Source organism: Rhinatrema bivittatum, chromosome 17, assembly GCF_901001135.1.
Source record: "Rhinatrema bivittatum chromosome 17, aRhiBiv1.1, whole genome shotgun sequence".
NCBI lineage: Eukaryota > Metazoa > Chordata > Amphibia > Gymnophiona > Rhinatrematidae > Rhinatrema > Rhinatrema bivittatum.
Genome location: NC_042631.1, coordinates 50,165,059 through 50,192,229, shown reverse-complemented (window position 1 = coordinate 50,192,229; position 27,171 = coordinate 50,165,059). Strand labels below are relative to the sequence as shown.

Here is a 27,171-nt window from a genome sequence, read left to right as displayed (position 1 = left end):
GTGTGTCACGTGCACCAGGCTTGTGCGGCACACTGCAGGCAACACACTAAAGTGTTGCGACACACACTTTGGAAAGCTCTGGCCTACACCAAAGAAAACGAGATTATCAGGTAAGTAATCTCTCCAATTGCAGGTATAAAGTGTCCTCATAGGAAATGCATTTCTACCATCAGGATCAATTATGAGAAGAAAATATGCTAATACAAATAAAAAAAGATGCAAAAACAAACTAGGACCACATTCATATTATGCTTTCTGCTTTTTGTCTGCTACTTAAGAAACTGGACAGTAACAGGGAACTTGTCTGAAGCTCATGAAGGGGAAAATATGTGAATATACCAGTCTAGTGGGTGTTCCTTTATTTATTTTAGGGTATACTCTTGAGTGTCAGAAGAATTGGCCACAAGTGCCACATTCAGAATCACATCATCTATTCAAAGGGAAGGGAATCAGGAAGTTTCAAAATTGTATTCTTGTTAGTTAAAATTGTTTGGGTTTTTTTTATTTCTTTGAAATGTAACAGAAGCAAAGTCTGCAGTATACAGCCTAAGCTCTTCAGAAAGTGAGACGGAGTCTGAGACCACAAAAGAGAGTGAGAAAGATCCAGAAGACTTGACAGAGGGCCAGAATGCACCAGGGATTCCAAAGTCTTCATCAAGTCCAGTACAGCAATCCCATGACAATGAAAAGATGGAATTCCAAGGTGCTGTCAAAAGGATGAGTTTCATGAAGTCACATTGGGCTTGATTTACCAGGCAAGGGAATATTTGGGGAGCTTTATTGGAATATGAGTCATTAAAGCAGATATTTGGGGCAATAAATACTGATATATGATACTTCTGCTATCAACTCTACTGATAGATCTGCCTCCCAGGTATATATACTCCCTTTATTCCCATCCAGGAGCCCTCCGACCTATTTATTCTTAACTTGAGCAGGAAGGAGTATTTCTGGCATGGATAATTGTCACAGCCATGCAGACTCCATCATTTTTCCCCTATGCTAGGGGACTCCTCAGTGAAATACAGGGTATACTTTAAATACAGGGGATACATCTATGGGTCCAAAACATCTTTTAAATCTCTTCTCTGAGGAACAGTGGGAAGGATCAGCTTCTGAGCCCTAGGCATTAGCTATTTGTCCTTTTATAAATGCCAGTGATGAAACTAGACACAGTACGGGTGTTCCAACAGAAGCTGAACAGAAAAGTTCCTTCCTTCTCAAAAGTAAACTCAAAATCCAAACAGCCCATGGTAGCAGCAGCTTCATGGAGGAGTTTTGCAGTGTATGTCTTCACTGAATAGTGTTTTGTGCATGAGGGATAGGATTTTGTATAGGATTCTTGAGGAGATAGGGAGCCAGTGTAAGTTTTTTAGAGTGGGGGTGATGTGGTCTTTTTTCCATGTGTTAGTGAGTATTCTGGCTGTAGCATTCTGTAGCTGTTGAGGGGTTTGATGGTGGAGGCTGAGCAGCCTAAGAAGAGGGCGTTGCAGTAATCGGTTTTGGAAAAGATGATGGTCTGTAGGACAGTTCGAAAGTCATTCATATGTAGGAGGGGTATTAATTTCTTTAATACGCGGAGCTTGAAATAGCAATCTTTTAATGTGTGTTTAATGAAGGTTTTTAAGTTCAAATGGTCATCGAAAGTGATGCCTAGATTTCGTGCTTGTGTTGGGAAGGGTAAGGGAGGGGGCGACGTGAGAGAAATGGAGGTATTGGGAGTTATGACGAGTATTACTGTTTTGTTGGTGTTTAGAGCTAGATTCATGTTTGAGAGGAGGTGTTTGACAGAGGAGAGGCAGTTGTCCCAGATCTTAAGATCTGAGACAGCCACACCCAATCTAGGTAGAACAGGACACTTCTAGAAGTTTGTTTGTCCTTTTTTTTTGTAAATTTTTTACTCAAACTAAATATAAGTTAATGCTATAATTACAGGTATAAAGTGTCCTCATAGGAAATGCATTTCTACCATCAGGATCAATTATGAGAAGAAAATATGCTAATACAAACAAAAAAAGATGCAAAAACAAACTAGGACCACATTCATTTTATGCTTTCTGCTTTCTGTCTCTGTCTCTGATTGCCAAACTGCTGGTAATATGAAGGGAGGTATGGAGTCAGTGATGGGGATGAGAATGTGTACATCATCTGCGTATAAGTAATGGGTGATGCCTAGGTTTGTTAGGAGATTGCAGAGGGGAAGCATGTAGTTGTTGAAGAGGGTAGAAGATAAGGCAGAACCTTGGGGAGCACCACGGTTTAGTATGATTGGGACAGATTTGTTATTTCCCAGTTTGACTTTGAATTGTCTGTTTTCCAGGTAGGATTTGAGCCAGAGTAATGCTGTTCCTGTAATGCCGATGTCGGCGAGTAGTTTCAATAGGATTTGTGGTTGATGAGATTTGAAGGCCAATGAGATGTCAAGCATTGCTAGGAGGTGGGAGTGACCCTTGTCCATACCTTTAAGGATGGTGTCGGTTAGAGATATTAGAGTTTCCGTGCTGTAGTATTTACGGAACCCGAATTGTGATGGGGACAGAATATTGTGGTTGTCCAGGTATTCAGAAAGTCGGAGATTGACTAGTTTTTCGATGATTTGGGCTATAAAAGGCAGGTTTGAGATGGATCTGAAATTGGAGAGGTCATTGTGGTCGAGGTTGGGTATCGGTTTGACAATAGCTTGTTTTAGGGTTGAAGGGATGCAGCCTTGTGTTAGGAAGCAATTGATGATTTCGGCCAGGCGTTTTGCTATTATGTTTGGTATGGTAAGTAGGAGTTTGGTAGGAATGGTGTCAGATGGATGGGATGAGGGTTTGATTTTCTTTAATACAGATTCTGTTTCGGATGCAGAGGTTGTATCGCCGACTTCAGATCATTAGACACTATCACCCCAAGGTGTCTCTCCTGCTGCGTGCACATTAGCCTCTCTCCCCCCCCCCCCCCCCCCCCCCCCCCCCCCCCCCCCATCGAATACAGTTCATTCGGATTTCCACTCCCCATATGCATGGCTCTGCACTTCTTGGCATTGAATCTCAGCTGCCATATCTTCGACCACTCTTTCAGCTTCCTTAAATCCCATCTCATTCTCTCCACTCCTTCCGGCGTGTCCACTCTGTTGCAGATCTTAGTGTCGTCCGCAAAAAGACAAATCTTACCTTCTATCCCGTCCGCAATGTCGCTCACAAAGATATTGAACAGGACCGGTCCCAACACCGATCCTTGCGGTACACCGCTTAAAACCGCTCTTTCTTCAGAGAGAGTTCCATTTACCATCACACATTGTCTTCTGTCCATCAACCAGTTTGCAATCCAGGCCACCACCTCGGCACTCACTCCTAAGCTTCTCATTTTATTCACGTCTCCTGTGAGGGACCATATCAAAAGGTTTGCTGAAATCCAAATAGATGACATCGAGCGACCTCCTGCACTCGGGTCGTATTGCTGTATTGCAAAATGGCCATACGGCCGGCGCCATTTTGCAATACGGCCCGAGTGCAGGAGTCCGGACCCACGCTGGACTTTTGGCAAGTCTTGTGGGGGTCAGGAGGCCCCCCCAAACTGGCCAAAAGTCCCTGGGGGTCCAGCGGGGGTCCAGGAGCGATCTCCTGCGCTCGTGACGTTGGGGGACAGGAGCCAAAATGATGCCGGCGCTACCTTTGCCCTGTCATATGACAGGGCAAAGGTAGCGCCGGCGCCATTTCTATTAACGCAGCCGTGGCCCGAGAGTGGAAGATCACACCGGGACTCCCCCCCACTGGACCCCAGGTAATTTAAAACATTTTGGGGGGGTTCGGGAGGGTGGGGGATTTATTTTAAAGGGTCGGGGTGGGTTTTAGGGTTTTTTTAGTGTGCTGGTTTTCCCGCCCTCCCCCGATTTACGATTTAAACGATTTTTAAAAAAAACAAAACCGCGACGATCAGATTCCCTCCCCCCCCCCCCCCCCCCCCCAGCCAAAATCGATCGTTAAGATGATCGATCACACGATTCACATCTCTATCACATAGCGGACCCGCCAGCACATCTCTGAGCTCCCTCAGTATCCTGGGGTGAACTTCATCAGGCCCCATGGCTTTGTCCATTTTCAGTTTCCCCAGCTCTTCCCATACATTCTCTACTGTAAATGGAGTTACATCTACTCCACTCCCCTCCAGTTTCTTGTTAACTAGCAACGGTCCTTCTCCAGGGTCCTCTTTAATGAACACAGAACTGAAGTATTCATTTAATATTTCTGCCATTTCTTCATCTTTCGCCACACATTGATCCTTTCCACCTTTCAATTTCACTATACCACTTTGAACTTTTCTCCTTTCTCTTATGTATTTGAAAAATGTTTTGTCATCTCTCTTTACCTCTTTGGCAATCCTTTCTTCCGCTTGAATTTTTGCTGTCTTGATTACTTTCTTTGTCTTCCTCAGTTCTACCAGATATTCTTCTTTGTGCTCCTCCCTTTGGGATCCTTTATATTTCTTGAACGCTGTTCTTTTAGCCTTTATTTTGCCAGCCACCTCCTTGGAGAACCAGATAGGTTTCACTTTTCTTTTGCTTTTCTAACATATACATTAGTTGCCTTGGTAACTGCCCCTTTTAGATTGGTCCACTGTTGATCCACATCTCTTTCGTTCTCCCAGCATTTTAGTTCTTTCTCCAGGTACTTATAATATAATTTATAATCCTAACCAGACTTATTTATGTGCCTATCTGTTGTGATGGTATACTACTAAACGACGGTATAGAAAAGTTTTTAAATAAATAAATAAATAAATAAATAAATACATACTTCCCCATTTCATCAAAGTCCGTGTTTTTGAACTGCAAAACTCGGGTCTTTGGGCTTCTTTTCCATATCCTTTTTGTGATATTAAACCATACTGTTTGATGATCACTGGTGCTGAGGTGGGTGCCCACCTCAGCACCAGTGATCAGAGACATTATCTGCATTAGTGAGCACTAAATCGAGTATAGCTCCTTCTCTCGTGGGTTCCATTACCATTTGTTTGAACAAAGCTACTTGCAGGGCATCCACTATTTTTCTACTATTATTAGATTCTGCAGATGGGATTCTCCAGTCTACATCTTGCATATTAAAGTCTCCAATTCTCCCTTCTTTCATATCTTTTGGATGTCTTCAACCAGATCTCTGTCCATCTCTTCCTTTTGGTTTGGAGGCCTGTAAACCACTCCAATAAAAATGGATGCCCCATCTTTTTTTAGGTTGGCCCATAGAGCTTCTTCATTGCCCCATCTTCCTTGCAGCTCACATGCTTGGATATTGTTTCTGACATAAAGAGCCACTCCTCCCCCTTTCCTATTCTCTCTGCTGAGAAAAAGAAGCTATCCAGAGGAAGTCATTTCCACGCTTTTGCAGGCCAGGAAGACTTCCACCTCCATTTCTTATGTACGAATATGGAAGGTTTTTGATTCCTTGTGTGTCTCCGGGAGAATTGCTCCTCGTCGTGCGTCTGTGGCTCAGATTCTCTTTCCTGCAGAGCGGGCTCGGCAAGGGTTTGGCTTACAATTCTCTTCGGGTTCAGGTAGCAGCCCTTGGTTCGCTCATTGGGCATTTGGATGGAACACCTCTAGCATCACATCCGGACATTGTCCACTTTTTGAAAGGTGTCAAACACCTGAGACCTCCGGTCCATGCCCTGTGTCCTTCGTGGAATTTACTGGAGGGGAGGCAAAACCCAGGAGTCTGGAATGATCTGTGGTTCTACAGGAACGAAAATTAGCAGGTAAGGACCTCCCGGGTTCCCACATAGGGGGGGAAGTTCACTCTTTTCAAGGCCCTTAGGGTTTAGTATGCTCAGGAGCTCTTCTTATTCACCAATCCAGACATTTGCATTCTCCACACCAATGCTGCTGTTCAAAATAAAAAATCTTTATTGATTAATGGTAGGGAAATCAAAGTCGAAAACAATGCACAGTTCCACTGTGCACTACAGAAATCAAAGTCCAAAGTTACAAAAATCAAATTCTGTCCCTTTCAGCTCTTTTGGATGATACCCTTTCCACCCTGAGCCCTCCAGTACCTATTTGGTAGCTGTAATCTTTTTTACCAATGTCTTTTTCTCATTCTCTCTCTCTCTCTCTGGTATCTCAAGCTGATTGTAGCTGAATCAAACTTACTTTAGTAGACTTTCCCAGGCAGTATGTCCTTCCTCTAACACCTTCTAGTACACTCTTCCCCCAGGCTCAGGTCCCTCTTCTTCAACTTCTGCATATCCAGGGACTTAGAATCCTCGCTCTCAAACTTCAGAGTCTTCTCAGTGAAGGAAAAGCTCCTGGTGTCTCTCTGTGCAAAAGAGTTCCACTCCAAAAGGATCCCAGTTCTTAGAATTCTCTCTACTGCCTCCTGCTTCATGCGGGAGCAGTGGTTTTATACTTTCCTAACACACCTCCCATTAGAGTTGGTGCTGCTCTTTAGTACACTGACCCTACACTGACATCAGAGGCAGGCAAGGTCTAGTGAGACCCCTATCATACCGAGAGCACTCTGAGCAGTTTAAGCCATATACTGCATGCTTGTAAGGAGCAGGGACATTTTCCTAAGGGCAGAAAATGGGCACTCCTTTACATCAGTAAGCCAGTATTTGTTGTACTTGAGTGATAGTTGGGACTCTCCCTCCAATGAACACTGACTCAGCAGAGCTCCTAGTCCCCCCACAAGTCTGAGGTTGAGTTGATTCTAGGAATTTAATCTGGGTCTCTGGCAATACAGTATATAGAATAATTAGTAGTTTTTTCTCATAGGAATCAAATGATTCACTGAAGCAGAAACAATTTTCTTTTTCAGAACAGGCCATATCATGCACATTCGGTCGTAACAGGATGGTGCCAGATTTAGTAACAAGGTAAGAATGGGGCAGGGTACAGTGCTAAGGTACTGGAAGCTGGGGCAGAGTACACTTTGGTGCCTGGATACAGGAGACGTGGCAGGGTACACTCTGATCACTACAAGGAGCAGTGGCAGGGTATGATCAATGTTCAAGTTAAGTAGGGACAGAGTAGGATATAGATTGGTTACAGGTAATATAGCATCACTAAATCCCAATTTCCATTTTCTCTAAACAGCAATGAGACCACATTTTTGGAGAAGTTAGATTGGGTACTACAGAAGTACAAGGAGAAGGCTTATGTAGAGGCCAATGACTGCAGATGTGCGTACATCATGGATTCGGTAACATCTGCACTTGCAAGGCATTGGAAAGCAGTGGGAAACCGCTCAAAAACTTTGTACTATCTGCTGGAGACAGCGGCTGCAGCCTTGTATTTGTCCAATAATTACATGGTAAGCACCTGCTATCTTTGGAAGCCCTGTATCATAGCTATTTCTCGAAGGATAATGCTGCCACTTATGGGTGATGTCATTGGATGGCGCTGACAAGCATTCTAGAAAGCTGTGGAAAAGTCAAGAAAGTTACTCCAGGCATTCATGGGATTTTCTGTAATTGCCACTGTGCAGGGGCCCCTCAGTCTTTTTTTTTTTTTAATGGATGACATTAGACACTTCCTTTCTCCTAAGAAAAGCAGGATGCTAATCTTCACACATGGGTGACATCATCGGATGGAGCCCAGCACAGAACTTTTAATCTCAAAGAATCTAGAGCTTTCAGCATGCCCTACTGAGCATGTGCAGCTATAGTCACCCTCCCCCACAGGCAGAGTCCCTCAGTCTCTTTTTTTTTTTTCTGTAGAGCTGTATGGTCATAGAAGCCGTGTGCTCTCGGTATTCAGCTTTACTGTCTTCTCACAGTTTTTGTAAGTGATTTTTTCTAGAGCTGAAGCTGTTTTCTTCCCTTTTATTCTTTTATTTTTCCTCTTTTTCCCAACTGTCTGCCATCTGCATGGTGGGCTTTTCCCTGTGCAGCCTAGCAGAGTCTGTTAAAAAAAAAAAAAATTGCTCCTGCAGTTTTTGTATCTGTGTCCTCTCCTTGCTCTGTCTGTTTTTTTCTCTTTTTCCACGGCTAACTTATGCAGTCTATCGGTGATCCGTTAAGGCCGCTGAGCCTGGGTTCTACCTGAGCTGACGTTCCATGGCGATTCACCGATTGATCGGCATCAATGGATTCAGACAGTGGAAGGATCGAGGACCATGCCTATGGGGGGTAGAGCTCATCCTCCCCACATCTCAAGGAACTAGTCTCCTCGTGCAGGAGCCCTGGATGATGTTGCCCCCCACCCCCCTCCACTTGCCAGCCTTGGCAATACAGTCTCCCTGGGAGAGAGTGTGAGTGGCGTCTGGGCTAGGACCTTGTTGCTGCACCTCAGTGCCATGCTTATGAATGGTTGCCCATGCACAGCTGTGACCAGATCATCATTCGTCTGACACATCGATGTTAGGACCACGTTGGGGACCGGGCCCATCTTTGGATACCATGGTCACCCTTGACGCAGTTGAGGTCCAGAGTCACCCTCATTGCCATCGAGGTGCATAGCCGCCCACAATGCAGTAATGGCCTTTTGTGCCATCGGCATTGGTAGAACTGGAGTCCCATTGCACCAGCTTGGCCATCAAGAGAGTGGAGTACAGCATAGGTCAACGCTCTTGAGGCCATGATGCCATCGATGTCGCGGTGCCCTTGGTGCCGTGTTGTGGCACACTTGTGCCCTCAAGGCCATGATGCCCTCTGCCATGGTGCCTTCGAGTGCCGGTGCCGATGCCTTCAGTGACTCGCCATGGTGCCCTTACCGCACTCGATGCCTCAGTGACCTTGCTGCACTCAATGCTGTGGTGACCACAGTACCATCAATGCAGCTGGGCCCTCAATGCCCAGGGTGCTATCAATGTCCGCGGGGCCCTCTATACTATCAATGCCCTTGATCCATCAAAGTGCATGCATGGCCAACCTCGGGGCTGTTGAGGAGTGTAGCATCAATGCTGTGGCAGCCCTCGTTGTCGTCAAGGTGCATATCCTTGATGCCACTGCCCCCTACTAGATTGTCAAAGTGCGTGGCCTCAGTGCGTGCCTCAGTACCAACATGGCCTCAGTGCCAGCATGACCTCAATGCCATCGCAATGCGATGCTGCCCCAATATCATTGATGCTCTCGAGGCCATCGAGGAATGGGGCCACTGTAGAGGCTTTCAAACCACTGATGCCTCATTACCGCCTCAACTATGTTGAGCTTTACAAGTCAGACACTGGGTTCACCATTGCCCACCCTTGTCGTTCCTGAGGCCATCGAACTCTGCAGCCTTTGGGTAGCTAGGGTTTTTGGCCTCTTAATGATTGAGTGCATGGTTAGCCATTTATTTGAGGCACCGTGGTGCGCTGGTGCATCCATACACAGTGGTCCGTGCCCTCAAGGCTCCTGTGTTGTGTCCACTATGGAGCACTGAGAAACTCAGAGCTGTCCCTTCATCCGACGGGGTTTACTTATCAGGAACCCTGCTGTACTGTTTTCCATGATACAGAGTTTGCTTCTGTTTGCACTCGTATCACTCCTCTGCCTCAGGCATCCCTAATACCCATGAGGGTTTGTGTCTCAGTCTTTTCTATGGCTTTCTTTGTAGAATCCAACTCTTCTCCAGCCTGCACCCCTGGTGGGTCAGTTGCCTCTCGAGCAAAGGAGGGAGGTAGTGCTCCAGCACTGTGTGGTTTCCAGCTTTGTCATGCTCAGGCAACCTAGAGCTAGGGATTCACCCATGTGTGAGGACTACCATCCTGCTTGTCCTAGGAGAAAACAGAATTGCTTACCTGTACCAGGTGTTCTCCTAAGACAGGAGGATGTTTGTCTTCACGATACCCTCCTGCCTCCCCTGGATGTTGGTTGCTCCATGTATTAGCTATATCATGGATTGAGGGACTCTGCCTAGGAGGCAGAGTGACAACTGCAGCTGCCCATGCTCAGGGCATGCTGAAAGCTCTAGATTCTTTGAGGTCTACATTCCGTGCCGGGCTCCATCAGATGATATCACCCATGTGTGAGGACTAACATCCTGCTGTTCTAGGATTACACCTGTTACAGATAAGCAACTCTGCTCCAAGAGAGAAAATTAGATCAGTGTGATCCTGCCACCATACTTGCCATATTTTCCTCCTCTTCTACCTAGCAGTTGCCTTAGTGGATTTTCAAGTCTTTCGTAAGTTGCTTTATCTATTTTGTTGTAAGCCACTAAGCCCTAAATTTTCAGAGTAGCTTTGATTTGGTTTCAGTTGGCCTTCCCGTTTCGGGCATTTAGGACTTTAATTCCACCTTATCTATTTTTCTCACCATGGTCAGATAAATGACAACAAGAGAACAACCCTTCCTTACCATGGCCGATGATAAAGTAAGTGACTTCAAAGATGCCCTTGCTGCAGTTGCATGATGTCCATACACGATGATCACATCAACTGCATGTGCTGCCTGGGCTTAGATGTTGTCCAGAACCATCATCAAGCTGTAAAGATTGGACATACCAGACATCTTCAGTAAAACCTTGAAGTTCAATACACCATCTTCAGCACAGAGGAGCTATACTAACCACTGGTGATCCTTTATCATCAAGGCGAGGGTTGTCGTCCTCAGAGTCAGGATACAAGAAGAGGCCCAGGAACAGAGAACCTTCCTATTTTTCCATTCAGCCTATAAAAAGGGCTCCTTGGAGTCAAATTTAGACCTCAGTGTGATTTTAACCCAGGAGATGAAATCTCCTTTTGAGCCTCTCAACTCTTTTGAGCTTAAATTTCTAACCTGGAAGGTCTTTATATTTGGTGATAATTACTACTGCCTACAGAGTCAGTGAGTCCAGGTTCCAGTGACTTATCCATTTTATACTAAATTTCCTCATAAGGTGGTGGTTCTTTATGCACATCCCAAGTATTTATCTAAGATGATGTAAATTTCCACTTCACCAGTCAATCATCCTACCAAGCCACATGTTCATAGAGGTAAACAAGCTCTGCACAATTTGCATTTAAAAGAACTGTTGCTTTATATCTGGAGTGGACCAAACACCTTAAATGGTCCACCCAACTTTTTGTTTATTTTGAATCAAACGAATTTTGTTTATTTTGATTCTGTAATTGCTGTTACCAAATAAATACTATATAATTTGGTAACATTGCATTCTGTTATGCTCAGGCAGGTTTGACGCTAGGAGAGCATTTCAGGATTCATGAAGTCATCGCTATGGCAGTGTCTGTGGCCCATCTTGGCGTGGTCTTCATTGAGGTGATTTGCAATATTGCAGTGTAGATTTCTGTTCACAGATTGAGATCCCATTATTGTTTAAACAATGACTCCTGATATGACAGAAGGTTTGGCTAGTTTCCTTGCCAGCGTGTGTTTCAGAGGTAGAATCCAACTCCATCCTTTCTATGGCCCTTATGTTATTTTAGGTGGTAACAGACTGCTGACATGATTTGCTAACAGATTTCTGAAATACACTTCTCAGAGCCAGTTGTTTGTAGTCATTTCCTCTCTCTAAGCTGGGCTGCACAGAGAGAGGAATAACCAGTAAGAAAAAGGAGGTGATAATGCCCTTGTACAAGTTCTTGGTGAGGCCTCACCTGTAGTACTGTGTTCAGTACTAATGCCTGTATCTCAAAATGGATAAAGTCAGGATGGAGGTGGTCCAAAGAAGAGCGACCAAAATGGTGAGAGGTCAGCATTGGAAGAATTATGAGGAGAGGCTGAAGGATCTGAATATGTATACTTTGGAAGAGAGGAGGTGCAGGGAGATGTGATATAGACCTTCGGGTACCTGAAAGGTTTTAATGATCCACAATCGTTAAACATTTTCCATTGGAAAGAAATCAATGGAATTAGGGATCATGAAATGAAACTTCAGGGAGGACGACTCAGATCCAATGTCAGGAAATATTTCTTCTCAGAGAGGGTGGTGAATGTCTGGAATGACCTTCCGAAGGAGGTGGTGAAGATGAAAACTTTGAAGGAATTGAAAGGGGCATGAGATGAACATTATGGATCCCTAAAGGCTAGAGGATGGACATAAAGAAAAGAGTGCATGAGAGTAACTGGGAATAACTTGCTGATGTGGCAGTTACTGCCCTTAACAAATATGCCTTGATTCTGTTAATGCAACTGCATCATTGCTCTATGCTTCAATGGCAGTGGGAAAAGGGGAATTGGATTCAGACAGCAACCAACAAGGGTCCTGACGTTTATGGTTTGGGGAACAAATAAACATGGGGGTAACTTTCTGATGAGGCTTTTACTACTCTTAATCACTAAGCCTGATACTTTTGATGCAGCTTCAACATAGCTCTCTGCTTCCATGACAAGGGTTAAGGGAAATTGGATTCAAACAGCATCCATGGGCCCTGACATTTACAGTCTGGGACACTGATAAGCATGAGGGTAACCTGCACAGTGTAGTAGATACTGACATAAGCTTGCTGGGCAGACTGGGTGGATCATTTAGTCCTTTTCTGCCGTCATTTCTATACAACAGCTTTATTTCATGTATTAGCATTCAAGCTTTCCAGTTTCTCTCCAGAGACCAGCAGAATAGGACCAGAAGGCTCATCTGCATACTTCTCCCAGAAGCCCTGGCAAAGGACTCAGGGAGACACACCACAAGCAATCAAGGCTTCAGCTCCTGCAGACCCAGCTTCCACAGGCATTGCACACTTCCAGCAGGAGAGGATCACACCTTTCTACAACACAAATAATACACTAACAGAGAATAATTTCAAATCAGGCAGAGCTGTAGCTAACCAATGGCCAATATGGCCTTGGCCATAGACACCACTGCCAGAAGGGTACACTGCTCCTGCAGCCTAGAGGTGGAAAAACAACTGGAAGATAGGGGGCTATACTGGGGGCAGAGTAACTGGTCTGTCCATTCTAATAACTCCCCATTCCCTCCGTGCAAGACTGGAGGGAGGCCTTAGATTATGAAACAATTTTTCTTTTCTTCTCTGCTCTGTATGCTCCAGCCTCTGCCTCACCCATCTCCACTCTTGCAGGGGAAGGGATGGAGCAGGAAGCAGGTTGCTCTCTGCTGACTGAGATTCCTTTTAGAATGCTTGTGTAAGGCATCCCTAAAATCTTGGGAAGAAAGAGAAGGAATGTGAGGAATAGGCGTGAAAGAGAAAAAGTTGATGCATGCTCCCTCTCCCAATCTACACTGAATCTCAGGGTGACCACAACTCAGAAGTTCCCGGGTATGGTATTTGCAGAGAGGTGATTGGGTGGGGAAAGGGGTTGGAATTGCGGTTTTAAATAACATACAAACATCATACACTGGAAATGTAACTAGGCCTGGCAATATCTTCCAAAGTAGAGTAAATACTGATTCCATTCATAAAAATTTAAAAAAGAGACTGGGTTAGAAAAGTACAGCTGCCAAGATATGCTGGATTTGTTGCAAACGGAAAAATCTAGTGAAAGACTCAATAGTGAACAGTGTTTAGTAAGTGAGTGAGTGGTTCATCAGGTATGTAGAGAGAGAAGCCTGTTGTGCACAAGGCATTAGCTAACAGCCACAGGCCCTGCAGTAAGATTGTTCTCCAAGGACAAGCAGGATGATAGTCCTCACACATGGGTGACATCAGATGGAGCCTGGCATGGGAAACTTTGACGGACACACTGGGCATGTCCAGCATGCCACTAACCTCGTGTCTATGTGGGGTCCTTCTTCAGTCTCTCTTTCTGCAAAGCTGAAGCCTCGCGGCTGTGGAGCTCGCGTGTTTTTTTGATTTAACTCTATTCCAGCGTAGCATAGGGTCCTTCTGCATTTTGGATTTTTTTCTTCTTCACTTTTGGTAATTTTTTTGCAAACTCCCGGTCGATTCCTGATGGTGTCATCTCCCGGTAGCCGCTGGCCATTGACCACACACTGCATGTTTTTCAAGATGGCATCTGGCTTTCGCCAGTGCCCCCGAACTATGTCTGTCACAGTCCCCCACAAGGTCTATGTTATTTGCCTGGGGGCATCACACGACATCCATGGTTGCAATCTTTGCACCCAGATGACCCCTAAGGGCTATCGAGCATGACTAGTCAAAATGGTAAAGCTATTTGGATAAAAAAAATCGGATCCGTTGTCAGCGTTGGGGACTTCTACCCCGCAAGGGAAAGGAGTCTCAACATTGATGCCCTCGGTCTGCCATCCATTACTGCCCCTAGATCCTGAGGTAGGAGCTGGGGACCGAGCGAGATCCTCGTTCTCTCGGTCAGGTTCCTTAATGTTGCCGGCAGTCCCCAGGTAAGGACCGTGGTGAGCACTGATGGAAACACCAACATCACTCGTCCTCATCAAAGTCTGACCATGGAAAGGCATCGACCGCCTCACTGCCTTCCCCTAAGCGGTCTCTCCGAGAGGAGGGGCTTCCCTCCAGTCCTTCTGAGGACATTTGACAGTCACCTGATCCGGATTCTCATGTCCGGATCTTCTGCCTGTTTCTTCGGTTCCTGACCCCTGCTTGCTCCTGACCTCGGTTCCTGCCGCCTGCCTCGTCTCTTCTCCAGTGATCTCCTAAGTCCCAGCAGCCCGGGACCCCACGAGCTCCTCTCGGGGGGCCCACGGGTCTCCAGGGTGAAATTGTCGCCGCCTCTTCTGTGATCTCCTAAGTCCCAGCAGCCTGGGATCTCACGAGCTCCTCCCGGGGGGTCCGCAGGTTTCCAGGGCGAAGACTCACCTCCAAGCTTGGCTTGACACCGCCTCCCGGCCTACTGCCTCGCAGCAGAGTGCCCTCATCTACCATCCACTCACTCCCTTAGGCCGGCCCAAGGGTCCACAACCAGATCGCAACAGTTGAAGCAGAGAGTTATGCTGGATATGCATTGAAAGTGAAGTATCGGGCTTATTTGGTTTGGGGTAATAACCGCCATAACAAGCAAGCTACTCCCCGCTTTTTTGTGAATGCAAGTCCTTTTTTCCCACATTTCCTCTTGCCATTGAAGCATAGAGCAATGTTGGAGTCGCATTTAACCGTGTGTATGTTTATTGAATAAGGGTATTTCTCCAGGTAGTAGCCATCATTCCCGCAAGCCACCCTCTCTTCATTCACAACCTCTAGACTTTATGGATCCACAGTGTTTATCCCACACCCCTTTGAAGTCCTTCACAGTTTTAGCCTTCACCACTTCCTCCAGAAGGGCATTCCAGGCATCCACTACCCTCTCCGTATAGATGATTCCCGTTTTGTGATTGCTACCCTGGAAAGAAGGCAAAACGATCACCAGCATGGTTAAAAGGGGAGGTGAAAGAAGCTATTCTAGCCAAAAGATCCTCATTCAAAAATTGGAAGAAGGATCCAACAAAAGAAAACAGGATAATGCATAAGCGTTGGCAATAGGGACTTGCAGCAGGGACTGATATGTTTGATTCGGTATTTGTATTCATCGGGACCCAAATCCATTACATCCATTTTCGGGGGACCCTGATTCATCCATTAGTTACGTATGGTATTTGTTTCCCATTAAAGTTAAAAAAAAACAAACCAAAAAAAAAAAACCATCCCAACCCTTTAAATGTAATTAACTATAACCCCCCCCCCCCCAATTTTTAAAGATGGCGCCGGCCATCCAGTGCTCCCTCCATGTGACAGAGGCCGGCCAATGGCACGGATACCCTGTCACATGGTAAGGGCAAAGGCCATCGGCGCCATTTTGATTAGTGGCAGCCGATGGCTCGAGAGCGGGAGAATGCTCCCGGGAACCCCTCTGGACCACTAGGTACCTGTAAAATGTTTTTGGAGGGGTTGGGAGGGTGGGAGAAGCAAAGGGATTAGTTTTAAAGGGTCGGGGTGGGTTTTTTATCTGCTCGGGCGCAGCCAATAAACAAAACCGCGATTGGGCCCGATGAAAAAAAAACCACATGTGAATCGGAACCGGAATCCGAACCGATTCCGGTTCCGATTCACATCTCTATTATCCAGTCTATATTAGGGTAATTGTAATCTCCTATTATTACTGCACTACCAATTTGGTTAGCTTCCCTGATTTCTCTTAGCATTTCACCATCTGATGTATCATTTTGGCCATGTGGATAGTATTATAATCCTATTGCTGTACTCTTCCCCAACAGAAATGGAATTTCTACCCTTAAAAATTCTATTGTACATTTAGTATTTTTCAGGATCTTTATCCTGTTGGACTCTATGCCATCCTGGACATAATGCGCCACCAAGTTGCTCCTCTCTATCATTGACATATAATTTTACCCTGATATAGCACTATCCCATTGGTTATCCTCTTTCCACCATGTCTCTGAGATGCCAGTTAAGTCTATCTCATAATTCACTACTATACACTCTTAATTCTCCCAATAGTTTACCTCTCCCCAAAACTTTTTAAGTTCTAAAAATTCCCAAAGCAGTACTTATTGATCCTCTTCAGCCTCCAGCAAGATGATTTTCTCAGTTCCTCATAAGAATTGCCAAACTGGGTCAGACCAAGGGTCCTTCAAGCCCAGTATCCTGTTTTCAGCAGTGGCCAATCTAAATCACAAGTACCTGGCAAGTACCCAAACATTAAATAAATCTCAAGCTACTATTGCTTATTAATTAATGGCAGTTTATGGATTTTTCCTCTACGAACTTATCCAAATCTTTTTTAAACCCAGTTATACTAACTGCTGTAACCACATCCTCTGGCAATTAATTCCAGAGCTCAACTATATGCTGAGTGTTTATTTAGTACTTGATCACAAATCTTAAATCAATATGATGATCAATAATAAAATAATATTACAAAACAACTCATACAATATATGTAATACTATAAAAGCAATTCATACGGTAGGTAATGTAAAATAAACAGTAAAAAACAGTAAAAAAACAGGTAAATAAATATTGATATAAAATATAAATAAAATATAACTAAGTAAAATAAACTGTAATACAATGATTAATTTAAAAGAGAGAGAAAATGCAACTCAAATTCAGAAATAAATAAGCATCCATAGTGTTCAGAAGAACAACTACTTAGTGATCATTAATAGAACAAAGTAAGTAAAACCCCAAAAAAAGGCAAGCTAATTTCGGGAAACTTGCGAAAACAAAAAAGTCTTTAAAGCTCTTCTGAATTTCACGTAATTCTTCTCCAAATGCAAGGTAAGTGGAAAGGAATTCCAAAGGTTTGGTGCTAAGAAGAGAATCAAATTTCCCTGGAAGTTTCTAATCTGATATCCTTGGGAAGAGGGTACTTTTAGCAATTCCTGTTGAGAAGAGCAGAAAGTTTGGTTAGGAAGATAAGGGATAATAAGACTAGAGAGGTATAAAGGAATGCCCCAGTTGGGAGCCTTAAAAAGTAGACATCTGATTTTAAACTGTGTGCAGTATGTAGGGACACAAGCAGCCAGTGAAACTTCTGAAGTAATAGGTTTACATGGTCATATTTTTTTGACTTAAAAATCAATTTAGCTGCTGTGTTTTTCAGAAAGCCCTTAGCGGGCTTTTGGATTTTCGTAAAAGTACAAGAGGTTTCCACCCAGGGCTCCTTAAGTGTATGCTGCACAGCTGTTGCTGTGATCCAGAGGTCTCAGGGAGAGGGTTTTGAGCAAGTGTATTAACTTGTACCTGTAGGCTTACCAAGCATTGGTTCAGCCAAGTGGGTCAGCTCTCCCAGGAGCTTACTCTGAGCTGCCAAACATGTGGCCAGGTCGGTGGAGTCTATATTGGTCAGAGCTTGATGTGATGGTTGTTATTTGTGGGTTGCCCCAGGAACAGGCAGTTTAAAATCTGGAGAGTGAATCCAGGCGAAAGACAGTGAAAGCAGGAACCCTGGGCATCTTCCACTTATGCTGAACACCTTCCCCTTAGGTTGAGCCATCAGATTCTGGTGACAGACACAGCATACCAGCAAGGAGTATGAAGCTTGGAATCTGAATGAGGGACTGGAGCACACCTGGAATTCAAGAAAGAGAATAAGCAGGAATACTGAAGATTTAATCTGACGATGAAGAAGTCTTCTGGATACAGAAGCAGAGCCAAAGTACAAGACCCGGAAGTTAGGCCCAATTCTGATAAAATTTAAATACAAATCAATACAGGAAACAACATGGCGGCCAGGAGGAATGAATACAAACAGCTCACAGTGCCACCTATGGGCTGGAGGAGAATTCAGCAACAAATCCTAACAGATATATCTGAGAATCGGCTAAACTAGCCAGATAACGTTGCTGTGTTCTGGAATACCCCGAAAATGCCTTTTTTTTTTTAAATCCAGCTAAATTATAGTCAAATGATGACTAATATGAGTAAAATCCTGCGGGATTAGTACCCCAATATTCAAACCCTGGCATTTAGCCAGATAACTTGTAAACCAGTTAAGTGCTTTTGAATATTTAATTTTTGAAAACAAAAAATATGATAGTTTAATTGGACTAAATACATTTCTTGTCTAGCTTTCGGGAACTAAAATTCCCTCCCTCAAGTCAAGTATTATAAGGAATGGAATGGAGATAAAATGGAAGATATTATATCTCTGTATCGATCCATGGTGTGACCCCACCCTGTGCATTGTGTGTAGTTCTGCTAACCATATCTCAAAAAAGATATAGTGGACATAGTGAAGTACAGCAAAAGGCAACCAGAATTCTAAAAGGGCAGTACCCCTTCCCTTTTGCAACCAATATTCATGAGGGGGATAAGAGGAGCTGGGCATGTGATGCACATGTGATGCATGTGATGAGGGGGGTAAGAGGAGCTGGACATGTGATGCACTTAGGTTAGAGCAATCTAAATTAAAGTTAACACAATACAAGGTTCAAAATTAGGAGTCGCCACTCGGGAAAAGGATCTAGGCATCTTCGTGGATAAAATGTTGAAATGTTCCACTCAGTGTACAGCAGCAGCATTAGCCAAGAAAGCAAACAGAATGCTAAGAATTATTAGGAAAGGAGAATAAAACATAGAATATCATAATGCCTCTCTATCGCTCCATGGTGTTACCACATCTTGAGTACTGTGTGCAATTCTGGACACCTCATCTAAAAAACCACATGGCAGAATTAGAAACGGCACAGAGAAGGGTGACCAAAATGAGGAGAAGCTAAAGAGGTTTGGGTTCTTCAGCTTGGAGAAGAGTCGGCTGAGGAGAGATATTATAGAGGTCTATAAAATAATGAGTGGCATGGACAGATAAACACAAATCAGTTGTTTGAAAAGTACAAAGATCTGGGGACATGCAATGAAGTTACAAAGTAATACATTTGAAACAAACAGGAAAAAACTTTTTTTTTACTGAATGTTTAATTAAGCTCTGGAATTCGTTGAATTTGAGAATATGTGGTAAAAGTTGTTAGCGTAGCTAGGTTTAAAAAAAATTTGGACAAGTTCCTGGAGGAAACATCCATTAATAGGGATGTGAATCGTTTTTGAACGATTAAAATTATCGTCAGATAATTTTAAAATCGTTCTAAATCGTTAGAGTGCACGATACAATACAAATGCCCCCGATTTATCGTCAGGGGCATTTGTATTGTATCATTAAATAGGGCACGGGAATTATTTGGGGGAGGGCGGGAAAACCGGCACACCAAAACAATCCTAAACCCACCCCGACCCTTTAAAACCAATTCCTTACTCTCCCCCACCCTCCCGAACCCCCCCAAAATGTTAAGTTACCTGGTGGTCCAGTGGGGGGGGGGGGTCCCGGCGCGATCTCCCGCTCTCAGGCCATCGGCGCCATTTTGGCTGCCACTAATTAAAATGGCGCCAATGGCCCGATAAAAAAAAAAAAAAACCACCCGACCCTTTAAATCGACCCCCCCCCCCTTAGCCTCCCCCACCCTTTAAATCAACTCCCCTTAGCCTCCCCCACCCTCCCGACCCTTTTTTTTTAGGGAGGCCCGCGCCGCTAAAAAAAACAACCCACTCGACCCTTTAAATCGACCCCCACTTCCAACCCCCCAAAACCTTTTAAAATTACCTGGTGGTCCAGGGGGGCCTCGGGGGGCCTCGGGGAGAGATCCAGGGGGGCCTTGGGGAGAGGAGAGATCCAGGGGGGCCTCGGGGAGAGATTTCCCGTTCCCAGGCATCAGCTGTTCTAAAAATAAAATGGCGCCGATGCCCCTTTGCCCTTACCATGTGACAGGGTATCCGTGCCATTGGCCGGCCCCTGTCACATGGTAGGAGCACTGGATGGCTGGCGCCATCTTTAAAGATCGGGGGGTCGTGAGGGGGGTCGATTTAAAGGGTCGGGTGGGTTTTTTTTAGCGGCGCGGGCCTCCCTAAAAAAAAAAAAATTAGCGACGTGAATTGGAATTGGAAACGATTCCAATTCACGTATCTTAACGATCAGATTCCCCCCCCCCCCCCCAGCCGAATCTGATCATTAAGACGATCTGGCACACGATTCACATCTCTATCCATTAACCATTATTGAGGAAATCCCCTGCTTATCCTTGGAATCTATTTGCCTTTTGGGATCTTGCCAGGTACTTGTTGGAAACAGGATAAGAACATAAGAACATGCCTATACTGGATCAGACAAAGCGTCCATCAAGCCCAGCATCCTGTTTCCAACAGTGGCCAATCCAGGCCATAAGTACCTGGCAAGTACCCAACAACTAAGTCTATTCCATGCTACTGTTGCTAGTAATAGCAGTGGCTATTTTCTAAGTCAACTTAATTAATAGCAGGTAATGGACTTCTCCTTCAAGAACTTGGACGTTCGCACTAGTCCCATTACTATTCATATGTATTTTACTTCTAGTTAATTGTTAATTGTTGTCTTTCTACTTCCTGGCTACTCTAGCCCCCAAGTTCTATCTCCTTGTTATATGTAACTTTGCTTCGGCTCTCTTGTTTGGTTTACTAGTTACTCCCCTAAGTTCCATGTAAACCGGCTTGATATGAATCCCTTTATGAAGACCGGTATAGAAATATGTTAAATTAAATTAATTAAATTATCCAATCCTTTTTTAAACACAGCTATACTAACTGCACTAACCACATTCTCTGGCAACAAATTCCAGAGTTTAATTGTGCGTTGAGTGAAAAAGAACTTTCTCCTATTAGTTTTCAATGTGCCACATGCTAACTTCATGGAGTGCCCCCTAGTCCTTCTATTATCCAAAAGTGTAAATAACCGATTCACTTCTACTCGTTCAAGACCTCTCATGATTTTAAAGACCTCTATCATATCCTCCCTCAGCCGTCTCTTCTCCAAGCTGAACAGCTCTAACCTCTTCAGCCTTTCCTCATAGGGGGGCTGTTCCATCCCCTTTATCATTTTGGTTGCCCTTCTCTGTACCTTCTCCATCGCAACTATATCTTTTTTGAGATGCGGCGACCAGAATTGTACACAGTATTCAAGGTGCGGTCTCACCATGGAGCGATACAGAGGCATTATGACATTTTCTGTTTTATTAACTATTCCCTTCCTAATAATTCCTAACATTCTGTTTGCTTTTTTGACTGCCGCAGCACACTGAGCCAACAATTTCAAAGTATTATCCACTATCATGCCTAGATCTTTTTCCTGGGTGGTAGCTCCTAATATGGAACCTAACATTGTGTAACTACAGCAAGGGTTATTTTTCCCTATATGCAACTCCTTGCACTTGTCCACATTAAATTTCATCTGCCATTTGAATGCTCAATCTTCCAGTCTTGTAAGGCCCACCTGCAATTTATCACAATGCGCTTGTGATGAAACTACTCTGAATAATTTGTATCATCTGCAAATTTGATTACTTCACTTGTCATATCCCTTCCTAGATCATTTATATATATATTGAAAAGCACTGGTCCAAGTACAGATCCCTGAGGCACTCCATTGTTTACCCTTTTCCACTGAGAAAATTGATCATTTAATCCTACTCTGTGTTTCTTGTCTTTTAACCAGTTTATAATCCATGAAAGGACATCACCTCCTATCCCGTGACGTTTTAGTGTTCTTAGAAGCCTCTCATGAGGGACTTTGTCAAACGCCTTCTGAAAATCCAAATACACTACATCTACCAGTTCACCTTTATCCGCATGTTTATTAACCCCTTCAAAGAAATGAAGCAGATTTGTTAGGCAAGACTTCCCTTGGGTAAATCCATGTTGTTTCGCGTGCCGGCTGCGGCAGACCCGCGGCCCAGCCCCCTCACCTTTCTCTGGCAAATCCAGTGCCTGGTTGTTCATCTCTGTTAGCGGTGGGCCGCCGGCTCCATCCTCAGGCCACCCCCAGTGCCTCAGCTTCATCTATAGATTCCTGTGCTCTGCGTTGGGACTCTCTGCGTAGCCCGTGGAGAGACGCCGCTGTCCACTGCTGTGCCCCTCCCTAGGTGTGCGCGCATCACTCTTATGAAGGGCCCATGGTGGGAACTTGGCCACGGCCCCGGATGATGATGTCACCAGAGCTCCGGTATTTAAGGCTGGGCTCGGCTTCCAATGATCGCCTCTGCAACAGGTCTCCACGCTGGTCGTGTACTCATTGCCTCCGGGTAATTCTCCTGCGTTCCTGGTTCCTGATCCTCGCAAGTTCCTGTTCCTGTTCTCTTTTTTTCTTGTGCTCCTGATTTCTAATCTTTCATCGGATTGCCTTCTCAGACACAATCTCTGCATTGCCTGACTACACTATTGACTCTCTTCAAGCCCGTACCTCTGCATTGCCTGACTATGCCGTTGACTCTCTCCAAGCCTGGACCTCTGCATTGTCTGACTACACTACCTACTCTCTCCTTGTCCAGACCTCAGCCTTGTCTTACCACTACTTCTTGATTGCCACCGACCCTGACTCCAGCTTGCTCTATGTTGCCTCTTCAGTCTATGTCTTGGACTTGGCCTATTCAGGCTTCGGCCTGTTCTTGCTCGGGAACCCCCTGTCTGACTTTGGTTCTATTGGTGCCCAGGTCTCTGGGACTTCGCCTCGTCCAGTACAGACTTCTCCATTCCACTGTTGCTGCCTCTGGGCTGACCTCTCTGTCCTTCCATCAACGACTTCCAGCTGGCCCCAGTCCCCTAAGGCTCAACCCGCGGGGAACAAGGGCTGGTATTGGTGAAGCGTCAGTCGGCCTCCATCCTTCAGCCCACTCTGCCTTCTGATGATGGGGACCCGTAGGATCCCTCCTACGAGTAGTGTCAACCCCAACTCGGCCCAAGGGTCCACCTCTGGCGCAACACATGTTGACTGTGTTCCATTAAACCATGTCTTTCTAAATGCTCTACGATTTTGATTTTTAGAATAGTTTCCACTATTTTCCAGGCACTGAAGTCAGGCTCATTGGTCTATAGTTTCCCGGATCACCCCTGGAGCCTTTTTTAAATATTGGGGTTATATTGGTCACCCTCCAGTCTTCAGGCACAATGGATGATTTTAATGATAGGTTAAAAATTTAACTAATAGATCAGAAATTTCTTTTTTGAGTTCCTTCAGTACCCTAAGATGCATACCATCTGGTCTAGGTGATTTTCTACTCTTTAGTTTGTCAATCTGGCCTACTACATCTTCCAGGTTCACAGTGATTTGGTTCAGTTTGTCTGACTTATCACCCTTGAAAACTATTTCCAAAACTAGTATCTCCCCAACATCCTCAGTAAACACGGAAGCAAAAAATTCATTTAGTCTTTCTGCAATGGCCTTATCTTCCCTAAGAGCTCCTTTAACCCCTTGGTCATCTAATGGTCCAACCGACTCCCTCACAGGTTTCTTGCTTTGGATATATTTTAAAAAGTTTTTATTATGAGTTTTTGCCTCTACGGCAAACTTCATTTCAAATTCTCTCTTCACCTGTCTTATCAATGTTTTACACTTAACTTGACAATGCTTATGTTTTATCCGATTTTCTTCAGATGGATCCTTTTTCCAATTTTTGAAGGATTTTTTTTGGCTAAAATAGCCTCTTTCACCTCACCTTTTACCCATGCCTTCCTTCCACCTTTCTTAATGGATGGAATACATCTGGACTGCGCGTCTAGGATTGTATTTTTAAACAATATCCATGCCTGTTGAACACTTTTAACCTTTGCAGCAGTGGCAGGTGGCAATCAAGCAAATCCAGAAGTCGGGCCAAGGTCAATACCGGGTATCCATCTGAAGGGAAGGAGGAACGGATAGGCAGGGCAGGTGGACAAAGAGAACTGGTGGGTAACCAGGAGATGAAGAACTGAAAACACTGAATCTGAAGAGTGAAGACCCCAGGAACTGGAGATGAAGAGCTGTTGCCCAGGAGTGTTAGCCAAGGCCTATTTTAGGCCTGAGGGGATGATACCATGAGGAGGCACCTCCAGTTCTTTCCTGCCGTAGGCCCTTTAAATTAGATGATAGATGTGCACATTTCCTAGGCTAAGTGGGCCGTGAAGTGTCAACAGCGTCCTGCTGTGGGAGCCATTGGCAGCGTGCTATGAAGACACTGAGGTATGAGGTCATGCGGTGGAAGGTAATTGCGGTGGTACCTGGGGGCAGCCCGTGGACTGCCAATCACAACAGAGAAAATGAAAAAGAGTCATTAGCAGAGAATGAGGAAAAAGGCATGCAGAAGCAGAAAATCAACCCAGAGGGCAGCAAAGCTTGGAAACCTTTGTTTGAAAGAGAATTTAACTGAACTAATTTGTCAGTTTAAAGCATCACCACCTGAATGTATCTCCCACATAGAGAGAATTTATAAGCAAGAAACTGATGAAATTTAATTGATTGATTTTGACTTTATATGGCTTTGTACACAATAATTCCCTTCTCTGCAGAATGTCTTTTTCCTTGAGAGTTTGTATTGGGTCTTTATATTTTGTGGTACCAAAATGTGCTTGTAAGTATCAGGAAATTGCTTGTTTTTAGAGTTGATTGCAAATTTTCTTTGGTTTCTTTATAAGCTTGTCTGCTCATTACTACTACTTTAAATAATTAAAATTACTACTACTACTTTATTTATTTTATTTATTTAGCTGTTTTCTATACCGGCTTTCACGACCGGGGGTCGCATCAAACCGGTTTACATTTAACAAGTCGTGCATTGAACAGAGAACTTGAGCAACTAAACTGGTGCAAGAATTACAGTTACAATAAACAAGGAAGTATACAACTGGGAGAATGGGAAGAAGAAGAAGAAAGTAGAACAATTGATAAAAACACATTTACAAAGGATCTTTACAAAATACGCAGCATTAAAGCCAAGTCTGAGTGAAGTCCTGGGTTGAATTACTACTTAACATTTCTATAGTTTTACTTAACTTATGCACTGAACAAACACAAAGACAGATCCTGCTCAATAAAGCTTACAATCTAATCAAGACAAACATACAGGTCAACAGACAATTTTTAAAATTAGTCAGTGAGACTGAAGGCGAACCAACAAGCTTAAGATTTAAAAGCAGCCTCAAAAAGGTGGATTCTTAGCTGGGATTTAAACAAGGCAAGATAGTTGTTTATATTTGTATGGATGAAAGAAATGCATGAGTGACTGTGGGAGAAGGGAGTGACAGTGGTATGTTTATGGGCGTGGTCCCTGGAATTTTTAAGTACTTTGCATCACCTCCTAGACCTGGTATCTGTCCCCCTGAGAAGACTATGGAAGCAGTGTTTATAGACCCTGTGGTGGGAAGAGTCTTGTCTTTAAATTCTTCAGATTCTACATGGATTTCATACAGTGCTCCACAACCTCCTGAAATGTCCACTACTTTCACAAAGGAAGCCAATGAAAACTTTTCTTTAAGAATCTGGGGTTTTTTTGATCTCACCATTGGTACCTGAAGTTAAAATCCTTTGTGTCTGAGACAGCAGAAGAATTCCACTCCTGCAGAACGTCCACCCTGCCCAGTTCATTACAGCGTCCGTAAGCACTACACAGACCTCTAAGCCGAGCCTAATCTCTCTAGTCTCATCCATCATTCATTGGTGACACCTATTGACTGGATTTAGGGTGCACACATATTGGGTTCCATAGGGAGCTGTGGTCTGTGCCCCCTGACAAAGGAATGTCAATACAATGGTTGGATTCTAATAATAGGAGGAAAACCACAGATAATTGTGAATGAGGGTTCATGATCCCTTAGCCTAATAGGGTTCTGTTCCAATTGAGCTGAAAGCTCAAAGAAAAGAGAGGAAACTCCAGGCCAAAACACATACAAACAAAAAAAATACTGGTCTGAATTATGTACTAATGATTGAAAGTTTTGTTTAGATGTATACTCCTGGGTTTTTATATAACAAAGGATATAAATTGGAAGGTTTATTTCTTAATCTGCAAACAGTTCAGACCATTGTATTGGTTTTGCTGGCAGAGAGCATTGCAGGACTCTATTCAAATTATTTTGTGCTCTCCAAGAACTTGGGGAGATTCTGTCCTATTCTGGACTTGATGAGGCTGAACAGTTTTGTTCAAGTTTGCCCTTTTAGGATAAAATAATTCTGGTCTAGGATTCTGGCATTCAAACCAGAACATTTCCTGTCTAAACCTGCAAAATGTTTACCTGCATATTTCCATTGCAATAAGAGATGTCTCAGGATTGCACCAGGAGAGCAGCATTGTACTGTAAGGTTCTCCAATTCAGCCTTGCCTCAACACTGAAGGTGTTCATCATGAAACTCAAAGCTTGGGGCTTCTCATAACAGCACAGACCTATCTGGAATGCTGCAGGCCTCACTAGTGGTGATAATGCTGTTGTAATAACATGGTTACTGCTTAGTATAATGTATTTGATTTATGCGGTATGTAAAATACTTTAAATAAACTGGGAAAATAACTTTTAGAGCCTTCTCGAGACCTGGATCATTTGGGAGTGATATTCTGTGCTGATCTGGTAAAACTCTAGGTATCATACTTCTGTTGGTAGAGATTCTCCAGCTAGCTTGTGGCTGTTTCTTACTCACCACCGGAACAGAAAATGTCAAAAGACTTCCTGATCTATTGCACTTCCTAAGACAATGGTTCTCAACCAGGGGGTACTTGGAAGCCTGTCAGGGGGTGCACAGCCTGTTCACTACTGCCACATGATGGGAGCCCAAATTGCAAGAACAATCACTTGCCACTGCACAGAAAAAGCCAGCCTTGTTGTTTCCTGTGATTCCTTGTCACCAGTAAGCTGCAGTCCTAGCGAGAATACATCATAAATATTTTAGGCTTTTTTTTTTTTTATGGGAGAAGGAAGGTGAAAAGAGAAGTGTCCATTTGTAATAATCCTTCCCCTACCTCCTTAAAATGAACAGTGTAAACTTAAGTTGTCTTACAGAGCACTCCCTACCCCCTGCTGCAGCTTCCTCTATTTCTCCCTGAGCTTCAAACTGGCACCAATTTGACAGGAAGAGACACTGCAAGATGTGTACCCTCCAGCAACCTCAGCACTGTTG

At 44.2% G+C, this 27,171-nt stretch overlaps 1 protein-coding gene across 1 annotated transcript in view; it reads left to right on the top strand.

Annotated features, from left to right (window-relative positions):
• Nucleotides 1-27,171, top strand: part of LOC115079136 (adenylate cyclase type 10-like) — a 621,147-nt gene that overhangs the window by 428,441 nt on the left and 165,535 nt on the right. The window contains exons 24-26 of the mRNA XM_029582255.1: nucleotides 524-703; nucleotides 6,795-6,852; nucleotides 7,073-7,289. Of these exons, the coding sequence (XP_029438115.1) occupies nucleotides 524-703; nucleotides 6,795-6,852; nucleotides 7,073-7,289 (455 nt within the window). The remainder of the gene's footprint in view (nucleotides 1-523; nucleotides 704-6,794; nucleotides 6,853-7,072; nucleotides 7,290-27,171) is intronic.